This window comes from Balaenoptera ricei, chromosome 19 (assembly GCF_028023285.1).
Source record: "Balaenoptera ricei isolate mBalRic1 chromosome 19, mBalRic1.hap2, whole genome shotgun sequence".
NCBI lineage: Eukaryota > Metazoa > Chordata > Mammalia > Artiodactyla > Balaenopteridae > Balaenoptera > Balaenoptera ricei.
Window position 1 is genome coordinate 9,814,144 of NC_082657.1, and position 18,642 is coordinate 9,832,785.

The 18,642-nt window shown below is 51.1% G+C and overlaps 1 protein-coding gene across 3 annotated transcripts; it reads left to right on the forward strand.

Annotated features, from left to right (window-relative positions):
- Positions 1 to 7,959: 7,959 nt before the first annotated feature.
- On the forward strand, positions 7,960 to 17,594 carry GPR4 (G protein-coupled receptor 4). 3 transcript variants are annotated; one of them, XM_059904156.1, is made up of 3 exons: positions 7,960 to 8,049; positions 8,797 to 9,097; positions 15,557 to 17,594. In XM_059904156.1, exon 3 carries the CDS (start codon positions 16,339 to 16,341, stop codon positions 17,482 to 17,484), a length of 1,146 nt encoding a protein of 381 aa, XP_059760139.1. In that variant the 5' UTR covers positions 7,960 to 8,049; positions 8,797 to 9,097; positions 15,557 to 16,338; the 3' UTR covers positions 17,485 to 17,594. The 3 variants fall into 3 exon arrangements, with proteins under 3 accessions (XP_059760139.1, XP_059760140.1, XP_059760138.1); XM_059904157.1 differs by having other exon boundaries at positions 8,797 to 9,090; XM_059904155.1 differs by lacking the exon at positions 8,797 to 9,097.
- The last annotated feature ends 1,048 nt before the right edge of the window (positions 17,595 to 18,642 follow it).

Below are 18,642 nucleotides of genomic sequence, written 5' to 3' on the forward strand. Positions count from 1 at the left end.
ATAGGGCAAGGAAAGTTTTCAGAGAAGTGGGCTGATGACACTATAGATGTCTAGGAGATGGGGTATGAGGATTCTGGGTAGCAAGAGACAGAAACCTAACTTCATCCAGCAGAAACAATAAGAAGCAATTGCCAGGTCATGGAACTGGGTCGTCCAGGAGGGACCCAGCTAGATTCAGGGGGCTCAGATGTGATTGGGATTTTCCTTTTGGGGAAGGAAAATACTTCTCAGTGTAATATCTGTAACTTTGAGCAAATTTTTAACTTTAACTTTGCATCGATGTATGTTACATGCAGAGAAGTACGCTCATCATAAATGTATAATCACAAACTGATCCCATCCATGCAGCCAGCTCCCAGATGAAGAAGTAGAACATCCCCAGGCCCCAGAAAGCGTCCTTGTGCCCCTTCCTAGTCATTGCGCACCACCACCCGGCCCCCGCCAGTAATTGCTATCCTACTTCTCACACCATAAAACAGTTTTACCCATTTTTGTACTTTAAATCAGAGGTCAGCAGACTGTTTCCGGAAAGGGCCATATAGTAAATATTTTAGATTTTATGAACCACTCAGTCTCTGTTCCAGCTAACTCTGACATTGTCGTGTGAAAGCAGTCACAGACAATGCAGGCATGAATGAGCTTGGCTGTGTTCAAATAAAACTATGGATACTGAAACTTGAGTTTCTCAACATTTTTGCGTGTCATGAAATACTATTGTTTTGATTTTTTTGGAACCACTTAAAAATGTGAAAACCATCTTAGCTCACGAGCCATACAAAGACAGGTGGTAGATAGGGTTTGGTCCACAGTGGTAGTTTGCTCACCTTCGCTTTAAATAGATGGAATCATAGAGTATGAACTCTTGGATCTGGCTTCTCCCCTTGAGCGGGTTTCTTAAGCCTCTCAAGGCCTCAGTTTCCCAATGTATAAAATAGAAGTTAATAATAGCACCTGCCCCATAGGGGTGCTGTGAAAATGAGTTAAATAGACGCAAAAGCTTAGGACAGTGCCTGGCACATAGCAAGCTCTCTACAAATGTTAGCTGATTATTTTTACAGTGTTGAGAACACAGACGCTGTGGCTGCAGGCATTCTGCCAGGCCACATGGTAGCAAAGCCAGAGGAAGTCTTTCTCATACCACTCAAGCGTCTCCAGGAGTAATCTGATTGGCTCACCTTGGATCATGTGGCCAATCTCCATGGCCTAGGGAATGGGGTCATCTGATTGGCCAGGCCTGGGTCACGTGCTCATCTTTTTGCTTAGGAAGGGGTTAGTGTACCTGGGACTGACAGCGCCACCTAAACCTCACAGAATGGGTGGGGGAGTTCTCCCAAAGGAAGGGGGATGGTGAAACGCTCGAGCAGGAGACGGAAGCTACCAGCAACCTCAGCATATTTATGTCAAGGTGGGTGACACCCTGGAGGGCAGGGTCAATAATGTTTCTGGGAGTTTGAAGACCCCTATTCCCAGTATCTATTGCTTCAGAACAAAGCATTCCAAAACTTAATGGCTTAAAACAACAACCATTTTGTTATCACTCATAGTTTGGTGTTAGCCATTCACCCATGATGGAAGTTTGGGTTGTGTCCATCGTTTGCTATTGCAAGTAATGCTGTGATAAACATTTATATACAAGTTTCTATTTGGACATATGTTTTCATTTCTCTTGGGTATATACCTAGGAGTAGAATTGCTGAGCCATATGGTAATTCTGTATTTAACTTTTTGAGGAACATGTGTGTGTGTGGTTTTAATTAAACAATTTTGAAATAATTATAGACTCAGGGGAAGTTGCCAACATAGTACAGAGAGGTCCTCTATACCCTTCATCCAGTTTCCCCCAAAGGTAACATCCTGTATAACTACAGCACAATACCAAACTTGGAAACTGACACTGGTGAATCTACAGACCTTATTCAGATTTCACCATTTTTACATGCCCTCCTGTTTGTGTGCATGCGTGTATGTGTATGTGTGTGTGTGTCTATGCAGTTTTATGACATGTATAGATTTTTTCCAAGGGGATTCCAGCAAAGGTTAGAAACTCCCTTTTGTTTCCAAAGTATTCCCAAAGTATACCTGCTGTCTGTATATATGTATGTTTGCTCTCTGGTCTTTAGCTAGTTAACAAACCCTAATAAGTTCAATGAGTTCTGCCATCTGGGCTGATCGTACCTCAGGTACGGGACTGTATTCTAAGGGAGACCTTAAATTATTGATAGGATACCTCTAGTTTCAGTTTTGAAGTATTGTATTAGAGAAAACGCCAGAGAAACAGAACCAGTGGGATGTATATATTATAAGGAATTGGCTCACTCAATTATGGAAACTGACAAGTCCTAAGATCTGCTGGGTGAGTTGGCAAGCTGGAGGTCCAGGAGAGGCAGAAGTGCAGTTCTAGTCTGAAGGCCAGCAGACTCGAGACACGGAAAGCACCAATGTTTCAGTTTGAATCTAGAAGGTAGGAAAAAGCCAGTGTTCCCGTTCAAAGGCAGTTGAGCAGAAGACAGTCTCTCTTACTCGGGGAAAGGTCAGCCTTTTTTGTTCCATGCAGGCCTTCAACTGATTGGGTGAGGCCCACCCACATTGGGGAGGGCAATCTGCTTTACTCAGTTTCCTGATTTAAATGTTCAGCTCATCCAGAGCACCCAGAATGTTTGACCAAATATCTGGGCACTTCATGGCCCAGTCAAGTTGGTGCATAAAATTAATCATTACAGGAATGATCATCAATTAAAACATAGTAGGTCAGGGTTCTCATTGGGAGTCTCTAATAAACCTGCAAGAGGTACAGAAGTTTCCCCAATCGAGGTAAGACAATTGAGGTTTCCTTTCTTCTGTTGGGGCCAGGGAAGTGGCAGGATTCAGAGTGCTGCAGCAAGTGAATAGAAGTAGGAGAGAGAGAGGGTAACAACCTCAGAAGAGGTTGACCGGCTGGCTGAAATCATTGTGTGCTTTTAGTCAGTAATGATGTGCTGGATGAGGAATCATAAAGTCAAGTGGGGTGCCTAGAACTAGCCCAGCAGAAGCATCAAGTTTTGCAGCCCCAACTATTGCCTTAGGACAAGGAGGAGAAGTCTGCTCTTGTTAATGACTCTTTACTGCCTGGTATGAAAGCATTTCAGTATTTTAACAACTGATAACAGCCCTATCAGTGTGAACCAGCTGAATATCAACTGTGACTGTCCAGAAGGAGCAGGGATTGAATTGTTCTGATTCCTTCATCTTTGGTAGGCAAGATAATTTATGGTGATGCTATCTAATTACCTCTCTCTCTCTCTCTCCTCTCTTCTCTCTCTCTCTTTCTTTTATGTTTGAAGCACTGACATTTCCCCCCACTATTCTCGAGTTCAGTAGTTCTTACACTTGAAGGAGCAGTAGTAGAATCATCTGTAGGGTTTGTTATAATGAAAATGCACCTCCTCCCAATTCCTCATCCAGGGTTTCTAATTCCATCAGTCTGGGTGGGGCCCAAGAATTTGCATTTCCAAAGAGTTCCCAGCCGCTCCAAGGACCACACTTGGAGAACCACTGCACTAATAGAACTATAATAAGGTAACAAATCTATAGGCTTTCTCTAGACAGAGCAATACATAAGAATTTTGTAGAACATTACACACTTGTGTTTCCTTTCCTTGTCTGAACTGTACAGATGATCTCTTGGGATGGAAGGCTCAGAGCCTTGCAGTTTCAGAGTGACAGTTTATCAAGGCCATCAATTCCTAAGGGAAGGAAAAATTACTGCAGGAGAAACCTGCAAATCCCTCTTTGACCAGCAAAGAGGATTGTCCATGTGTCTCCAGGAACAGCTGCCTAAGCTATAACTCTCCAAATGTCAATATCCTTCAGAAGTGACAGCCCCCAGAGCCAAACATGAAATTCTAGGAAGGGGAGGGTGTTCAATCATATCAAAGGGTTTCATCCCCTCCACCTTTCTGGCCAAAGATCTCAATTAATATAACCAGAAGTCAATCATTCACTAATCAGTTGCCCACGAGGATGAGGATTTTGGCTTTTAAGACTGTATTCTCAGGGCCTAGCACAGTGTTTGGCATGCAGTAAATGCTCAACAAACACAAATGTTGATTAATCAATGAATGAATTCATTCAATATATGTAAAAAACATTTTACTCTAGGGCAGAGCCTGAGCTGGGCAGTGCTGGGCAGAGTGGTGACTGAGACAGCCCCATCACTGCCCTCAAGGGACTCAGTCCGGTGGGGAAGGCAGACCCATCCTTAGACAATGATGACCATGAGGGGGCAAAGGAAGGCCAAGTGGGTATCAGGGAGGGCTTCCTGGAGGGGACAACAGACCTGCCTATTGAAGGATGAGTAAGGAATGAACCAGGTAAAGTGAGGGGAGTGTTCCAAGTGGCAGTTCTGACAGCTCCCTCCTTCCTCCTATTCCCCCAACAAACTGTGACAAGGCCCCCTCTAGGCTCCAGCAGCCCCCTGGACCCCTGTTCCAGCCTTGACCACTCTAAGGTATGACTGTCAGGGACAGATCTGTCTCCCCCTCACTGACTGCCAGCCCTGGGAGAGAAGGGCCAGGGCTGTTGCGGTCACTGCTGTGTCCCCAACACTGCCTAGCCCAGGGCCAGGTACAGAAGCAAGGGCTCAGGGAGTGTTTACTGAACGAATATGAGAGTGGTGTGTGTGGGTATGTGTGTGTGAAACAGTTGAAAGTGTGTTATATGAAGAGGATCAAAGTTCAAACTCCTCAACCCTAATTTCCCACCCCCAGGAAGTGGCATAACAGCAGTTAAAGACTAGAGCTCCACTGCTGGGAGTCCAGCATTTCCACTTACCCATCTAGGCCCCATCTGTAAAATGGTGCCTCTGCATATGGTTATTTTGAGGATTAAATGAGTTATTCACATAAAGTGCTTAGAATGGTACTTGGAATGTAGTAAGTGGTCATTAAATGCTAGCTGTCCTTATTTTTCAATCATTTCTGATCCTTCCTTTTTTTTTTTTAATTTATTTTTGGCTGTGTTGGGTCTTTGTTGCTGCGCACAGGCTTTCTCTAGTTGCAGCGAGCAGGGGCTGCTCTTCGTTGCAGTGCAGGGGCTTCTCATTGCAGTGGCTTCTCTTGTTGCACAGCACAGGCTCTAGGCATGTGGGCTTCAGTAGTTGTGGCACGTGGCTCAGTAGTTGTGGCTCATGGGCTCTAGAACGCTGGGTCAGTAGCTGTGGCACACGGGCTTAGTTGCTCCACGGCATGTGGGATCTTCCCTGACCAGGGCTCGAACCCATGTCCCCTGCATTGGCAGGCGGATTCTTAACCACTGTGCTACCAGGGAAGTCCCTGATCCTTCCTTTTTAAGCCAACATCCTCTCCTGTCCCCATCTCTTATATCCAGCCACTTGAATCACCAATACTTGCCCTTCCTTGTGACATTTCATGCCTCTGAGCCTCTGCACATGCTGTTCCCTCCCCGCTGGTACACCCTTTCTGAACTTGTCCATCCAGGGAACTCCTATTCAGCCGGCACAGTCCAGCAATCACATCACCCCTCCAGACCTCCAGGTTTCAGATCTATGGGATCAAAGTCTCCTTTCCTGTCCTCCAGCTTTTGACCCTTCCCTAAAGTCCAAGTTCTGGGGAAGTAAGTGGTCCAGCGCTAAGCATCCCTTTCACTGGGTGTCTTGGTGCTCTGTCACCCCCTTGTGCCCAGGCTCAGACCTGCATGGAAAAATGCGCCTAGAAAGTTCTGGGAGAAGTGCTGGTGATTCTCCACCGTGTACCCCAGGGTCACTCTCAGCCTTTCTCCTCCTGCTCTGGGCCCTGGGAGACTGCCCTGTGTGGACTCCATCCACGGGAGTCCCTTGCCCTTGCCTTCTGGTTGGGTTCTCCCCGTTACAGGCACTGACAGGAAATCTGAAGGTAAGTAGTCGGGGAGAGGTTGGAGTATTTATTTTCTGGGCCCCTCCCTGCATCCCTGCAGTTCTGGCGGTGGCTGTGTTCCTCTACCTAGAGTTACAGCTCCTGTGGGCTCCACTCCAAACTTTAGCTTTCTGCCTGAAGGGTGGTAATGGCTTGGTTCTGGCTCCAGCTGGTTCCCTGGCGTCGCCCCATATTTTGTGGCTTCTTTCACCCTGCCAACCGCTCTAAACTTTCCCTTCATAAATGTTCTCACTTAAACTCTATTTTATTTTTTGACCGCACCACATGGCTTGTGGGGATCTTAGTTCCCTGACCAGGGACTGAACCTGGGCCCTCGGCAGTGAAAGCGCTGAGTCCTAACCACTGGACTGCCAGGGAATTTCCCCCCACTTAAACTCTTTGAATGGCTACCTGTTTCCTGCCAGGACCCTAACTGAATCACATTATAAACTTAGGGTGAGCCCAGGAGAGAAGGGGACCCTCGCCCACCAGTGTGCCCCAGAATTTCTCTTTAGGATGAGCTTGGGATGGCCAAGGGGCTCACAGGAGGGCTTGTCTTGAAGCTGATAAGATTTATATGGGGTTATTTGTGGGGAGGGGGCTAAAGCCTTCGTGACACTTCCATTGGAGTGTCTCTGTCTGTACCCTTGAAGGAGGGTGGAAGGAAAAAACTTTTACTCCTGTGTGTATTGCAGGTCACTTGGGTCCTTGGTTAACTCTCTCACTTTCTGTTTCCCTCAAGAGCCCTGAGAGGAAGGCGGTAATATGGTTCAGAGAGGTGAAGTCATTTGTCCAAGGCCACATGGTGAATGATTATAATAGCTACCTTAAACAAAACAGAACTGTTTCATTACATTTCTGTGAAGTTCTGGAACAGGCAACACTAATTTCCAGTAAAAAAAAAAAAAGAAAAAGAAAAACAGAAAGGCATGGAGTTGCCTCTGGGGGTGAAGTAGGGTGTGAGTATGCCCTGGAAAGAGGCAAAAAAACAATGTTCTCAGGTGATGGAAATGTTTATGTCTTAATTTGGGTGCTTAGTCACATGGGCGTATCTGTTTGTCACAACTCGTTGTACTGCTCTCTTAAGGTCCAAGCATTTTAATTTTTATTTTCAAAATAAATAAAAAAGAATTTGCAAGCCCATTTTTGAGTGCTACATCCCAGGTCGGTCCAAAGTGCTTTGCCCAAGAATGAATTCTCACGACCAATTTATGAAGGACGTGATGATAATAATCAGCAAATATTTCTGAAGCACTTACCATTCGTGTATTTACTCTCTGAAAATAATGTGTATGGAATGCCTGTCTTGTAGTAAACTAACCAAACACAAAAATGACACTCCTCCTAGTGGGGAGGCAGATAATTAGAAAAGAAATAAATAAGTGAAATACATAGAATGTTGGATGGTGACAAGTTCTATGGGGAAAAGCAAATAAGGCAGCAGGTAGGGGATCATGGCGTGGGGGTGTGTGTGGGTGGGTCATGTTTTATAGACTTGATGGTATGACATCCCCATGACAAAGGGACTGTGAGAGACCACGTTATCAGAAGAGGAAACTGAGGCACAGAGAGGTCACCAGCCTCAGTCCCGCCAAGAGGCAGGGCTGGAGCTGGAAACCCCAGGGTTCCTTCCAGGGCTGGCCCTGACCATGGGCATGGGGAACCATGGGCAGACCCCTCGTTCTCTCCCTTGGGGAAGGGGGCATGCAATGATCAGAAAGTTAATGACTTGGGACTGGGGTCTCCGAAAGGAGGAAATGGTTCAGCTCAATGAGAGACCCCCCCCTTCCCCCTCCCCACCCCCAGCTGAGGGCTTGATCTAGTTGGAGCGCCGGACTGGAGGCACGGTAACCAAAGGGGTTAATGAGGTGGGGGTCTCCAGGATGGGGATGTTGAAGGACTGGGGGGGTATTCCAGCGGCAGGTGAGATTTCCCCGGGGCTGGAAGCCTTTAGCGGGGTGAAGGCTTAAAGGGGTTAAGGGGGAGCGACAAAGGAGGGGTTAATGGGGGCGGGCCCGGCCGGGCCGGGGCGGGGCCTCGGCTGGAGGCTCTGGCCCGGGGGCCAGTAGAAGTCGCCGCCGGGTTCCTGCGCCGCCGTGGAACCCGGCTCCCCTAGCTGCGGAGAGAGGCGCCACCTGCCCCGTCCAGCCGTCACGCGCAGGTAGCCACCGGTCCCTCCCCTGCCCGCGCCGGTCCTGCGGCCGCCGGGGACTGCTCCTCCCCGCGCCCCTCGGGGGCTCTGCGTCCCCGCGTCCGTCCGCTGCCTCAGTCTCCCGCGCCGTCTCCGTCCCCGCCCCTCTCTGGGGCTGGCTCCTCCCGGCGTCTCTGCGGCTGACTTTGTCTCTGGGTCTGTCTCCATCTCTCCGTCTGTCTCTGATGTCTCTCTGGATCTGCGGTCCCTCTCCCTCTGGGTGTGTCTCTCCTTCTCCATCTCCGGATGTCTCTGTCGATTCCTTTATCTCTGCCTCTCCGTCGCTCTCTCACTCTGTTTGCCTCCGTCCCTGTGTCTTGATGAACTCTCAGTTTCTGTGGATCTCTCTGCTTCCAGCTCCCCGTCTCCCCATCTCTGGGCATCTCTTTGCCGTTTCCCTTCCTGTCTCTGTCTCTCGGTATTCCTCTGTCTCTGTCTCTCTGTATCTTAGATCCGGTTCTGGCAACTTGACCCCGTCATCATCTCATTCCAAATCCTCGCAAATTCCAACTTTCCCCTGGGCTGAGGAGCTGCTTGGGAGCGGGGTAGGGGGCAGTAGGGTAGCCACCTGGGGCAGGTGGACTCTGAGTGCCCCTGTGACCCCGCCTCCCCCTTAATAGTCACCCCACTGCTCTGGAGGTCGCACCCACCCCACCCTCCGATTTCAGGAATTCCTGGCTGGGGGGTAAACTTCCTCCCCCACTTCCTCCCTTCCAGGATTTGGCTGGGTCACCCGTTAACTCCTTCCTGCCTTGGCTTCATTCCCCCCTCCTTGAGCTGGACACCCCCCACCTCCAAGCACGCTGAAGGACAGCTCTGGAATTTCGGTTGTGGGACGTGCGCTGTGTACTCAGGCGGGACGTGCGCTGGGGGATTTTCTTGCGGGCACAGATGGAGATGATGGGGGCCACATCCCCACCGCCCCCCACCAGGGCCCATCACCAGCCCCACTCTTTCTGAACTCACCAAGGACCCCTCACAACTCGTCTCTGTGGTTGAGCTTGACTTCAGGTTTGCGGTGAGGATGGGGAGGTTTTCCTTTCTGGTGGTGGGGCATCCAGTAGTAGAAAATGAGAGAGACTGATGCGGGGAGGGGCTCCAGAACTCTGGGAATCATAGAATCAAGAAGTCTTGCATGTGAAGTCTTTGAATGAAAGGACCCAAGTAAGTGAGAATGATCAGAGAGGAGGACCAGGAATGCTCAAACCTTCAAATTAAAGGTCCTTAGGATATTTGAATCCTTCAATCCAAAAAGCTTGGTGTTGGAATCTTGGCAGTTTTCAGTGTTCGCACACAGCCGAGAGCTTGAAAGTGCTTGCAGAGCCAGCTAGACCAAGCCCCCCATTTTACAGATGGGGAAACTGAGGCCCAAGAGCAGAAGTCCCCACAGTGAGTCAGTTTCAGGCTAAGGTTGGGACTCCAGTTCCACTGAAGCCCCAATCCAAAGATCTGGCTTCTTTTGCTGCCACTGAGTCGGATTCCTGTGGGGCAGGAGGTCTTCATAGGGAGGAGGGAAGAACGCCAAGGTGAGTGTGAATGGCTGGAACCCAGGAGGGAGCCTTTTAGAGGCAGAGGAGAGAAAATATTTCTAAAACCATGGTGTTGGAGAAGGAGAGGGGACAAGAGTTGGTTTGGGTGGAAGGGGTGGAGTTTCAGAAAAGGAGGAAAGAGAGGGGAAGGGGGGGTAGTGCAGAGATTAACTCCCGCCTGACTCTGTCTCCTGACCCTCCCCATGAAGCCCACTGCTCCCGCAGGACAGGGCCTATAATTTGGTTTGTGTCTAGACAAATAACTCAGCCGGTGTGAGCGAGCAGGGAGGGACGTGGCAAGGCTCCTTGGGAGGCAGCCTGGGCTCCTAATGTCCCCCCCAGGGGGGTGAGAATTTAGGGACCAGGTGAATGTGGTGACTACCCCTTCCACATTGAATCCTTAGTATCTTAGAATTCTGCATAACCGTAGAACTTTAGGCTGCTAGAATGTTAAAAAAAAAAAACAGATTAGATAGGGAGGAAAAAGGAAGTGAGATTTACGGTATGTAGAGTATGTTCCCATTTCTGTAAAAAAGAAAAGGGAAATACATATTCGTGTTTGCTGGGCAAAGATAGTAATCACTGAGAGTTTAATAATAGATTGTGAAAGTTATAGAATGTTAAAAAAATCATAGAGCGTTCTAACAATAGAACTTGAGAATCTTGGAATGTGAGACGCTGGGATATTGGAAACTTAGAAGGAGAAGGGCATGGAAAACCACCATGATAATAATAATAGAAAGGAAGAAAGGTAAAGCTCTAGAATGTTATAATAATAGAACAGTAAACCAGGAACTGGACTAACGATAGAACCTGAGGGTTTGAGAAGCTTGCAATCTAGATCAGAGGAGTAGAGTCAAGGACTCTGGTGTCCCTTTTGGGCGGTGTGGGGGGGTGGGGTGGGGGGGAATGGGGACCCCTTCGGTAGAAATGGGGAAACTGAGGCCCAGCGGAGCGGTCACGGTGGCCGGACTGTCCCCCGGTTTCCGCAGGCCAGCCGCCAGGACACCAGGTGGGGAGCGAGGCTTGGTGATCACATTTCGTCCCCTAATGAGCAGACCGGAGCTGGCTGGTCCCCCGGGGCTGTCAGGGGAGCAGGAGCCCTCAGAGGAGGGAAGTAGTGGGGGGTGAGACAGGCGACCTGGAGGCTTCTAGTACAAGACCGGTGAGTGAGGGGGTGTGGGGCTCTATTACCTCTCCCTCTTGTCCTTTCACCGCCCCCCGCCCGCAGTCCTTCAGCCTTGCTGGACTTAGAGGTGGCTGCCGGGGCCCAGGGACTTATCTGGCTTGAGCAGCTGAGGTGCAAAGTGGGGGCAGTGGTCTGACAGTCCTTCCTGTCTCCCCACTATCGCTCCACATTCTCAGCTTATCTCTCTTCCCTGCGCCTCTGGGAGGGGCCAGCAGGGACCACGAGGGAGGCCTGTGGGACTGGGGAGCTTCTTGTGGGCACTGTGAGATTTGGGGGTTGACCTCCCACACACAAAGCCTGAGTAAGGGAGGCAACTTAGATCCCAGACGAACAGAGTCTTGGCTCCAGGGGGCTGGGCAAGGGAGTCAGGTGATGGAGGGGTCACCCAAGACGCCGAGGTCACTTGCTTTCTTGTGGTGAGAGTCCGTGGATCTTTCAGCAGATTCTTAACGGGGGCTGAGAACCCCGGAAAGACTTGAGAAAAATTACGGGAATGCAGGGGGTGAAGAGAGAAAACATTCAGGTAAGGGGAAGCTTTTTAGTTAAGAATGACAGATCTATGCAGTCTTGACACATCATGTGACTTAGACAACTGCTTTGTGGCTCTAGGCCTCAGTTTCCCCATCTGTATCAGGCAGGGGTCAGAAATAGCCTCGCGCCCCCCAGTTGTGGCATATAGGCCTGTTGCATTGTGGAGTTCTAAGAGTCTGCCATTCCGCGCTGTCTTTCGGGGGTTTGGTGGTGGGCAGATCTCAGGTGGGGGAGAAGAGAGGGTTGAATGCCCCTCCCCCATGCCCACCATCCCCCCAAGAAGCAGATGGGTTGAGGAGGGATGGGAGGAGGGAGGGGTAGGCGGCCAACTGGTTCCCCCTCGAGGAAATTAGCAATAGGAAGTGTATTTCCTTTGGCTGCAGGAAATCAGTCTCATGCCTGTGTACCCACCCCAGCCTCAGCTGAACCCAGGGGTTCTTGAGAGGGTGGGGCAAAGGGAACTCCCAGCTCTCAGTGCCTCCTCCCATTATGAACTGGTTCATTCTTGTGTCAGTTCCCCAGTGCCTGTGGAATAGTAATAATTGTTCAAATACTGCACAATTTATAGACGATATCACCTCTACCAAGGATTTTCTTTTTTTTAATTAATTTTGTTTTTTATTGAAGTATAGTTGATTTACAATATTGTGCCAATCTCTGCTGTACAGCAAAGTGACTCAGTTATACACATATAATCTTTTTTTTTAAATATTGTTTTCCATTATGGTTTATCACAGGATATTGAATATATCAATAGTTCCCTGTGAATAAATTCGGAGATGTTTCATCCTCTTCAGTTTTCTGGAAGAGTTTGTATAGAATTGATATTTTCCTTTTTCTTCTTTTTTCTTTTGGCCGAGCCACGCAGCATGCAGGGTCCTAGGCACAGGGTCAAACCTGTGCCCCCTGCAGTGGAAGCACGGAGTCTTAAGCACTGGACTGCCAGGGAAGTCCCAAGGATTTTCACATCTGGAATGTGACTAGTATAAAAGTTGTGCCCCACCCCCCCTTCCTATAGAAGGGGAAACTGAGGCTCCTGAAGAAGTAATTCCCTCAGTGTTACAGGAGGAAGGAGAGACCCAGGGCAGACAGAGGGGAGAGAGGTGTTTGGGTTTTTGTTTTGTTTTGTTTTTTAATATACATTTATTTATTTATTTATTTATGGCTGTGTTGGGTCTTCGTTGCTGGGCGCGGGCTTTCTCTAGTTGCATTGAGCGGGGGCTACTCTCTGTTGTGGTGCACGGGCTTCTCATTGTGGTGGCTTCTCTTGTTGCGGAGCATGGGCTCTAGGCGCGCGGCCTTCAGTAGTTGTGGCTCGTGGGCTCAGTAGTTGTGGCTCGCGGGCTCAGTAGTTGTGGCTCGCGGGCTCTAGAGTGCAGGCTCAGTAGTTGTGGCGCACGGGCTTAGTTGCTCTGCGGCATGTGGGATCTTCCCGGACTAGGGCTCGAAACAGTGTCCCCCGCATTGGCAGGCGGATTCTTAACCACTGCACCACCAGGGAAGCCTGAGAGAGCTGTTTTGAGTGATTTGCTCTGGGCAGGTGGTTTCAGTTCAAAGGTAGGGACCGGATTGCACTGTTCCAGCCAGGAGCAAGCCCCCTCTGTCCCATCTCCACAGGATCCAGGAGTCTCTGTGAGTCTGAGGTGAGGGCAGCTCTTCAGTCATGGAGGACCCGACAGTGGGGAGGACTTACTAAGTGGGACTCAGCCCTGATCTTTCAAAGTCAATTGTGCAGCAGATAGATCCTGCCCTTTTCACTTTTTCCCTCCCCGCCTCTTCCTCTGGGTCCCTGCAGGGACTCGCTTGAGCTTGAAGTGGGGGGTGGTGCCGCCTCAAGGTGAGTGGGAGCCTGTGTTGGAGGAGGGGCTGACCAATGCCTGTTCCCTCAGTCCAAAGTCATTTCTTGAGTGCCTACTGTATGCCGGGCCTGTCCTGGGTGCTGGCGAAACAGCAGTCAACACAAGGTCCCTGCCCTCCTGGAATGTCCGTTCTAGACAGACAGACAGACACAAACAAGATGCAAAGTGATGTGAGGAGAGAGCCCTGGGAATGGGTGGGCAGGACTCTGGGTACAGAGGGCCTCCCTGAGGAAGTGAAGGAGGTGAGGGAGCTAGTCATAAGTAAGTCTGAAGGAAGAACAAAGGTTTTGTTTTGTTTTGGCTGCGTTGGGTCTTCGTTGCTGCGCGTGGGCTTTCTCTCGTTGCGGTGCGCGGGCTTCTCATTGCGGTGGCTTCTCTTGTTGTGGAGCGCGGGCTCTAGGTGCACGGGCTTTAGTAGTTGTGGCACGCGGGCTCAGTAGTTGTGGCTCGCAGGCTCTAGGGTGCAGGCTCAGTAGTTGTGGTGCACGGGCTTAGTTGCTCCGTGGCATGTGGGATCCTCCCGAACCAGGGATCGAACCCGTGTCCCCCGCATTGGCAGGCGGATTCCTAACCATTGCGGCACCAGGGAAGTCCAGAACAAAGGTTTTGATGCTGGAAAGAAGGTCCAGCCTTGAGGCTGCTGAGGTGGGGGAGGGGAGGTGGGCAAGAAAGTCAGCTAGGCTGCCCAGGCTGGTCAGGCAGTGCCTTGTCACCTGGGGTGAGGATTTGGGATTTTACCCCAAGTCCACTGGGAAGCTATTGGAGAGTTTCAAGCAGAGAAGTAACAAGAGCTGATTTACATGTTAGAGAGACCTTTCTGGCTGCCACGTGGGAAGTGAGTGGAGGGAAGTCAGAGTGGCAGCCAGGAAAGCCGTGAGGAAGCTACTGCAAAGTCCAAGCCAGTGGTGATGGCTGAGCAGAGCGGGCGGCAGCAGGGGTTTTAGAGACATGCATGGATTCAGGATTTAGTGTGGAGGTAGGGAGAGCCAAGTGGCCTTTCCCATGAGAAGATGCTCAGGCATCTGGGAGGTCCCCATGTACCTGCTGTGTACCTTTGGGCTCATCCCTTCCCTTCTCTGGGCCTTGGTTTCCTCATCTGTCCAATCGACTCAACCAGTGGTTTTCAAAGTGTGTCCTGGGGATTCTTCAGAGGTGGCCTTCCTCCCGCCGCCTCATTTTTCCTCCAGCACAGAGCAGCTTCCTCTGTCACTGTCTTAGATGGGGTTTCCAGCTGAGACGTCTCTTTTTTTTTTTTTTTTTTTTAAGTGGTTTCACAGCCTAAAAACTAAGCTGATGCAAACCCTTGGATGGAGTGGCTTCTGAAAGTACCTCTAATTCAGGACTTCGCTCCCCAGCTCTCTGGGGGCTGACAGTGGTCCGGGGCTTGGACCAAGATTGTCCTTTGCCCTGTCCTTCAAGGTCTCCGCAGGACCAGGAGGGTGAGACCCGAGACTCTCGCTCGAGAAAGTCGGAGGGGAGTGGGAAGAGACAATGAAGGGGGCAGTCTCTGAGGGAGGGGACTGCTGGCACTGCCCCCAGGGCTCCACCTTGTTCCCGACCTCAACCGAGTCCAGCAGCTGCTCCTCTCAGCCATTCCCCGCCTCGCCACCCCCCCCAGCCCCCTGCAGCTATGCTTCCCTGGGCTGTCAGCCCGGGGCCCTTTTCTGTCCAGTTATTCCTGGGTGAAAACTGAACTGCAGGCTGGAGAAAGGGGTTGCAGGCTGGAGAAAGCCGAGATTTCCCCTCTCCCGCTATCAGGACCTTGGACAGGTCTCTGAACTTCTCTGTGCCTCAGTTTGTCGAACAGGGGGAATAACGCTATTCCTCACAGGAGTCTTGAAATTCTAAAATTCATACCCGTAAAAGTGCTTAAGACAGGGTCTGCTATGTAGTAGGACTTAATAAACTTTAGCTGTTATTATCACCACCGTCATCATTATAGTCAAAAATGGGGTGCCCTGGGTTAGGAGCAGGAGGGCTGGTTCTAGCCCGGTTCCGTCTCTGCCTTGCTGTGCATCCTTGAGGGGAGTGACGCAGCCTCTCTGGGCCCAGTCTCCCTGTCTATAACATGATAGTTGAGACCAGTTCTCCATTTCCCACAGCATGATATGATACTTGTGCAAGTTTTACATGGTTTCTGGAAGAAAGTTTTAAAATCTGAGTTGGATCTTTATTTTAACGTCTGTTAGGGAAAAAATATATCTGGCATCTCAAATCTGTGTTTTCAGAGATCCGTTGCTTAGAGTGGGGCTCAATTTGGCATCGTTAGGGTCCCCACCCTCTGCAGCCCACTGGAGTCAGGGCAAAAGGGGTGTGGGGAGAAGGGGGTGGTCCATGACTCCTCTCACTGCAGTTTTCTCTCCCCACAGGTGCTGCAGAATCAGCTTTGAACTGTGAGGCGGGGCCACCTCATCTCAACTGTTCAGCTCCCACCAGGACCAAGCTGGAGCCCCGTCCTTGTCCCCTTTAAATTCCCTGTATTAGTAACCCTGCTCTGATCTAGCCCTTACTCACCTCCTTCCTGTTTCTTAAAAACCCTTCCCACGTTCCCCAGACCGAGCCCTTCCTCTCTTTCATCCCCCACAGGACACCTCCTTTTCCGTAATCTTCTCCTCACTGTTTACCTTACTTATTTCCTTACTTCTTACTGGGGTCCTAGGAAATGCTAGCACCCCCATCCATATTGCCTGGTCTTTTCAACACTCCCTAACTGTAGACTATCCTATCTCAACACTATCCCATACATTTCCACCCCACCATTACTTCAGCATGGCCACGCTTACTTTCTACATCCTCCGCAAATCTCTCTCTCTCACCACTGCCCACTGATGCCTTCGTCTCCTCTATAAACACCATAAACACCCCCCTCAGTCAATTTTGTGTGACCCCAATACTCCTCCATTTATGCTCTGATTGGGTTCATAAAACCTCCTTGACAAAGACCTTTGTTAATCCTGCCATCCCCCAAACCTCCCTCTTGTCGTAATTCTATCCCTCCTCCAACTTTTCCCTCTCAAGCTCTATCCTTCCCTGCCCAGCCTGGCCCACGATTCGTGGTCAGCCTCATCTCTTCGCTGTGGACTGCCTCCCACCATGTTCCCCTGAGCCTCCAAGGAGGGGGCTCAGGGGGCCTGATGGCCTCCCGCCACCCATGGCCCCACAGCCCCCGTGGGCCAGGGGAAGCATCTCAAAAGCCTCAGTGCCGAGGATGGGCAACCGCACGTGGGAGGGCTGCCACGTGGACTCCCTCGTGGACCACCTCTTCCCACCCTCCCTCTACATCTTTGTCATCGGCGTGGGACTGCCCACCAACTGCCTGGCCCTGTGGGCTGCCTACCGCCAGGTGCGGCAACACAACGAGTTGGGTGTGTACCTGATGAACCTCAGCATCGCCGACCTGCTGTACATCTGCACGCTGCCGCTGTGGGTGGACTACTTCCTGCACCACGACAACTGGATCCACGGCCCCAGCTCCTGCAAGCTCTTCGGGTTCATCTTTTATACCAACATCTACATCAGCATCGCCTTCCTCTGCTGCATCTCCGTGGACCGCTACCTGGCCGTGGCCCACCCACTGCGGTTCACCCGCCTGCGCCGCGTCAAGACGGCCGTGGCCGTGAGCTCTGTGGTCTGGGCCACGGAGCTGGGAGCCAACTCGGCACCCCTGTTCCATGATGAGCTCTTCCGCGACCGTTACAACCACACCTTCTGCTTCGAGAAGTTCCCCATGGAGGGCTGGGTGGCCTGGATGAACCTCTACCGGGTCTTCGTGGGCTTCCTCTTCCCGTGGGCCCTCATGCTGCTCTCCTACCGCGGCATCCTGCGGGCTGTGCGGGGCAGCGTGTCCACCGAGCGCCAGGAGAAGGCCAAGATCAAGAGGCTGGCCCTCAGCCTCATTGCCATCGTGCTGGTCTGCTTTGCGCCCTACCATGTGCTCCTGCTGTCCCGCAGCGCTGTCTACCTGCGCCACCCCTGGGACTGTGGCTTCGAGGAGCGTGTCTTCTCGGCATACCACAGCTCACTGGCCTTCACCAGCCTCAACTGTGTGGCCGACCCCATCCTCTACTGCCTCATCAACGAGGGCGCCCGCAGTCACGTGGCCAAGGCCCTGCACAACCTGCTCCGCTTTCTGGCCAGCGACAAACCCCAGGAGATGGCCAACGTCTCGCTCACCCTGGAGACCCCGCTCGCTTCCAAGAGCAACAGCATGGCCAAGGCCATGGCAGCCAGCTGGGTGGCCGCTCAGCCCTCCCAGAGGGACCAGGTGCAGCTGAAGATGCTGCTGCCGGCACAGTGAACCTCATGTCGTGCAGAGCCTCCACTCCTCCATACGAGTCCCACCCTCCCTTCCCTCCTGGTCCGGTGTATGCAAATTGTATGTAAATAAGACTACATTAATATCCATAAGCATGTAAGAAAATAGGAAAATAGTGAGGTTGATGTGTCACTGGTCAACCATCGTCCTCCACCATGACCCCCTAACAATTCAGTAGAACTGTGCCTAGCGCTGTGCTGGGTGGTGCTAGTGACCCAGCAGTGACAAATGACAGCGCTGGCCCTGCCCTCATGGCTCCCACTCCACTGGGGGAGACAGATCTGTCCCTGGATGCTGATGACCCAGAGTGGGCAGGGCTCAGACGGGGAGCCCTGGGGCTGGGGGAACCCAAGAAGGCATCAGACCCAGTCTGGGGGTCAGAAAGGGCTTCCTAGAGGAGGGGACCAGTAGATTAACTTTCCAGAAGGTAAAGACAAAAAAGTTAGGATTACTTTCAACAAGGGGGTAAAAGTCTGTGACTCACGGGGCTGGTGGAAGAAGAAATTCACCGAGTGCTGAGTGGTCACTTTTGCCTTTGGGAAACCCCCGGTCATATAGGGGAGAGAGAGAGAGCAGGACAGAGCATTTCAGAGTTTCAAGATAAACAGCATTCTTCAGGTCAGGATTGAGGAGGAGGAGGAGGGAGCAGAATCAAATGAAGGGCAATCAGCAAACTGGCTGGTGGAGCAGGGAGCAGGGCAGGCTTGGGAAGGGGGCTGGGGACAAGAGAAGGGTATTTATTCATTCATTCAAGGGAGATTTGTTTATACCTACTCTTTGCCCAGCCCTGTGCTGGCCGGCGGCTGGGGACAAAACGGTGACCAAGACAGCCCAGGCCCTGCCCTCACGGAGCTCACAGTAAATGAATAAAGATAAACATAACATTTGGAATCGATAAGGGTAATGGGGAAAAATAAAGCTGACTGAGGGGACAGAGAGTGATGCGGAGTCTGATCTAGATAAGGAGGTCGGGGAGGGCTCACGGAGAAGGGGGCATTTGAGAAAAGACCTGAAGGAGGAAAGGGGTCAGATGGAAGAGCATTGCAGGTCGAGGGAACAGCAAGTGCAAAACGTGGAGTAAGAGACTGCCTGCATTTGAGGGCCAGCAAGTACACACAGTGGTGTCGCGGGAACCAGGGC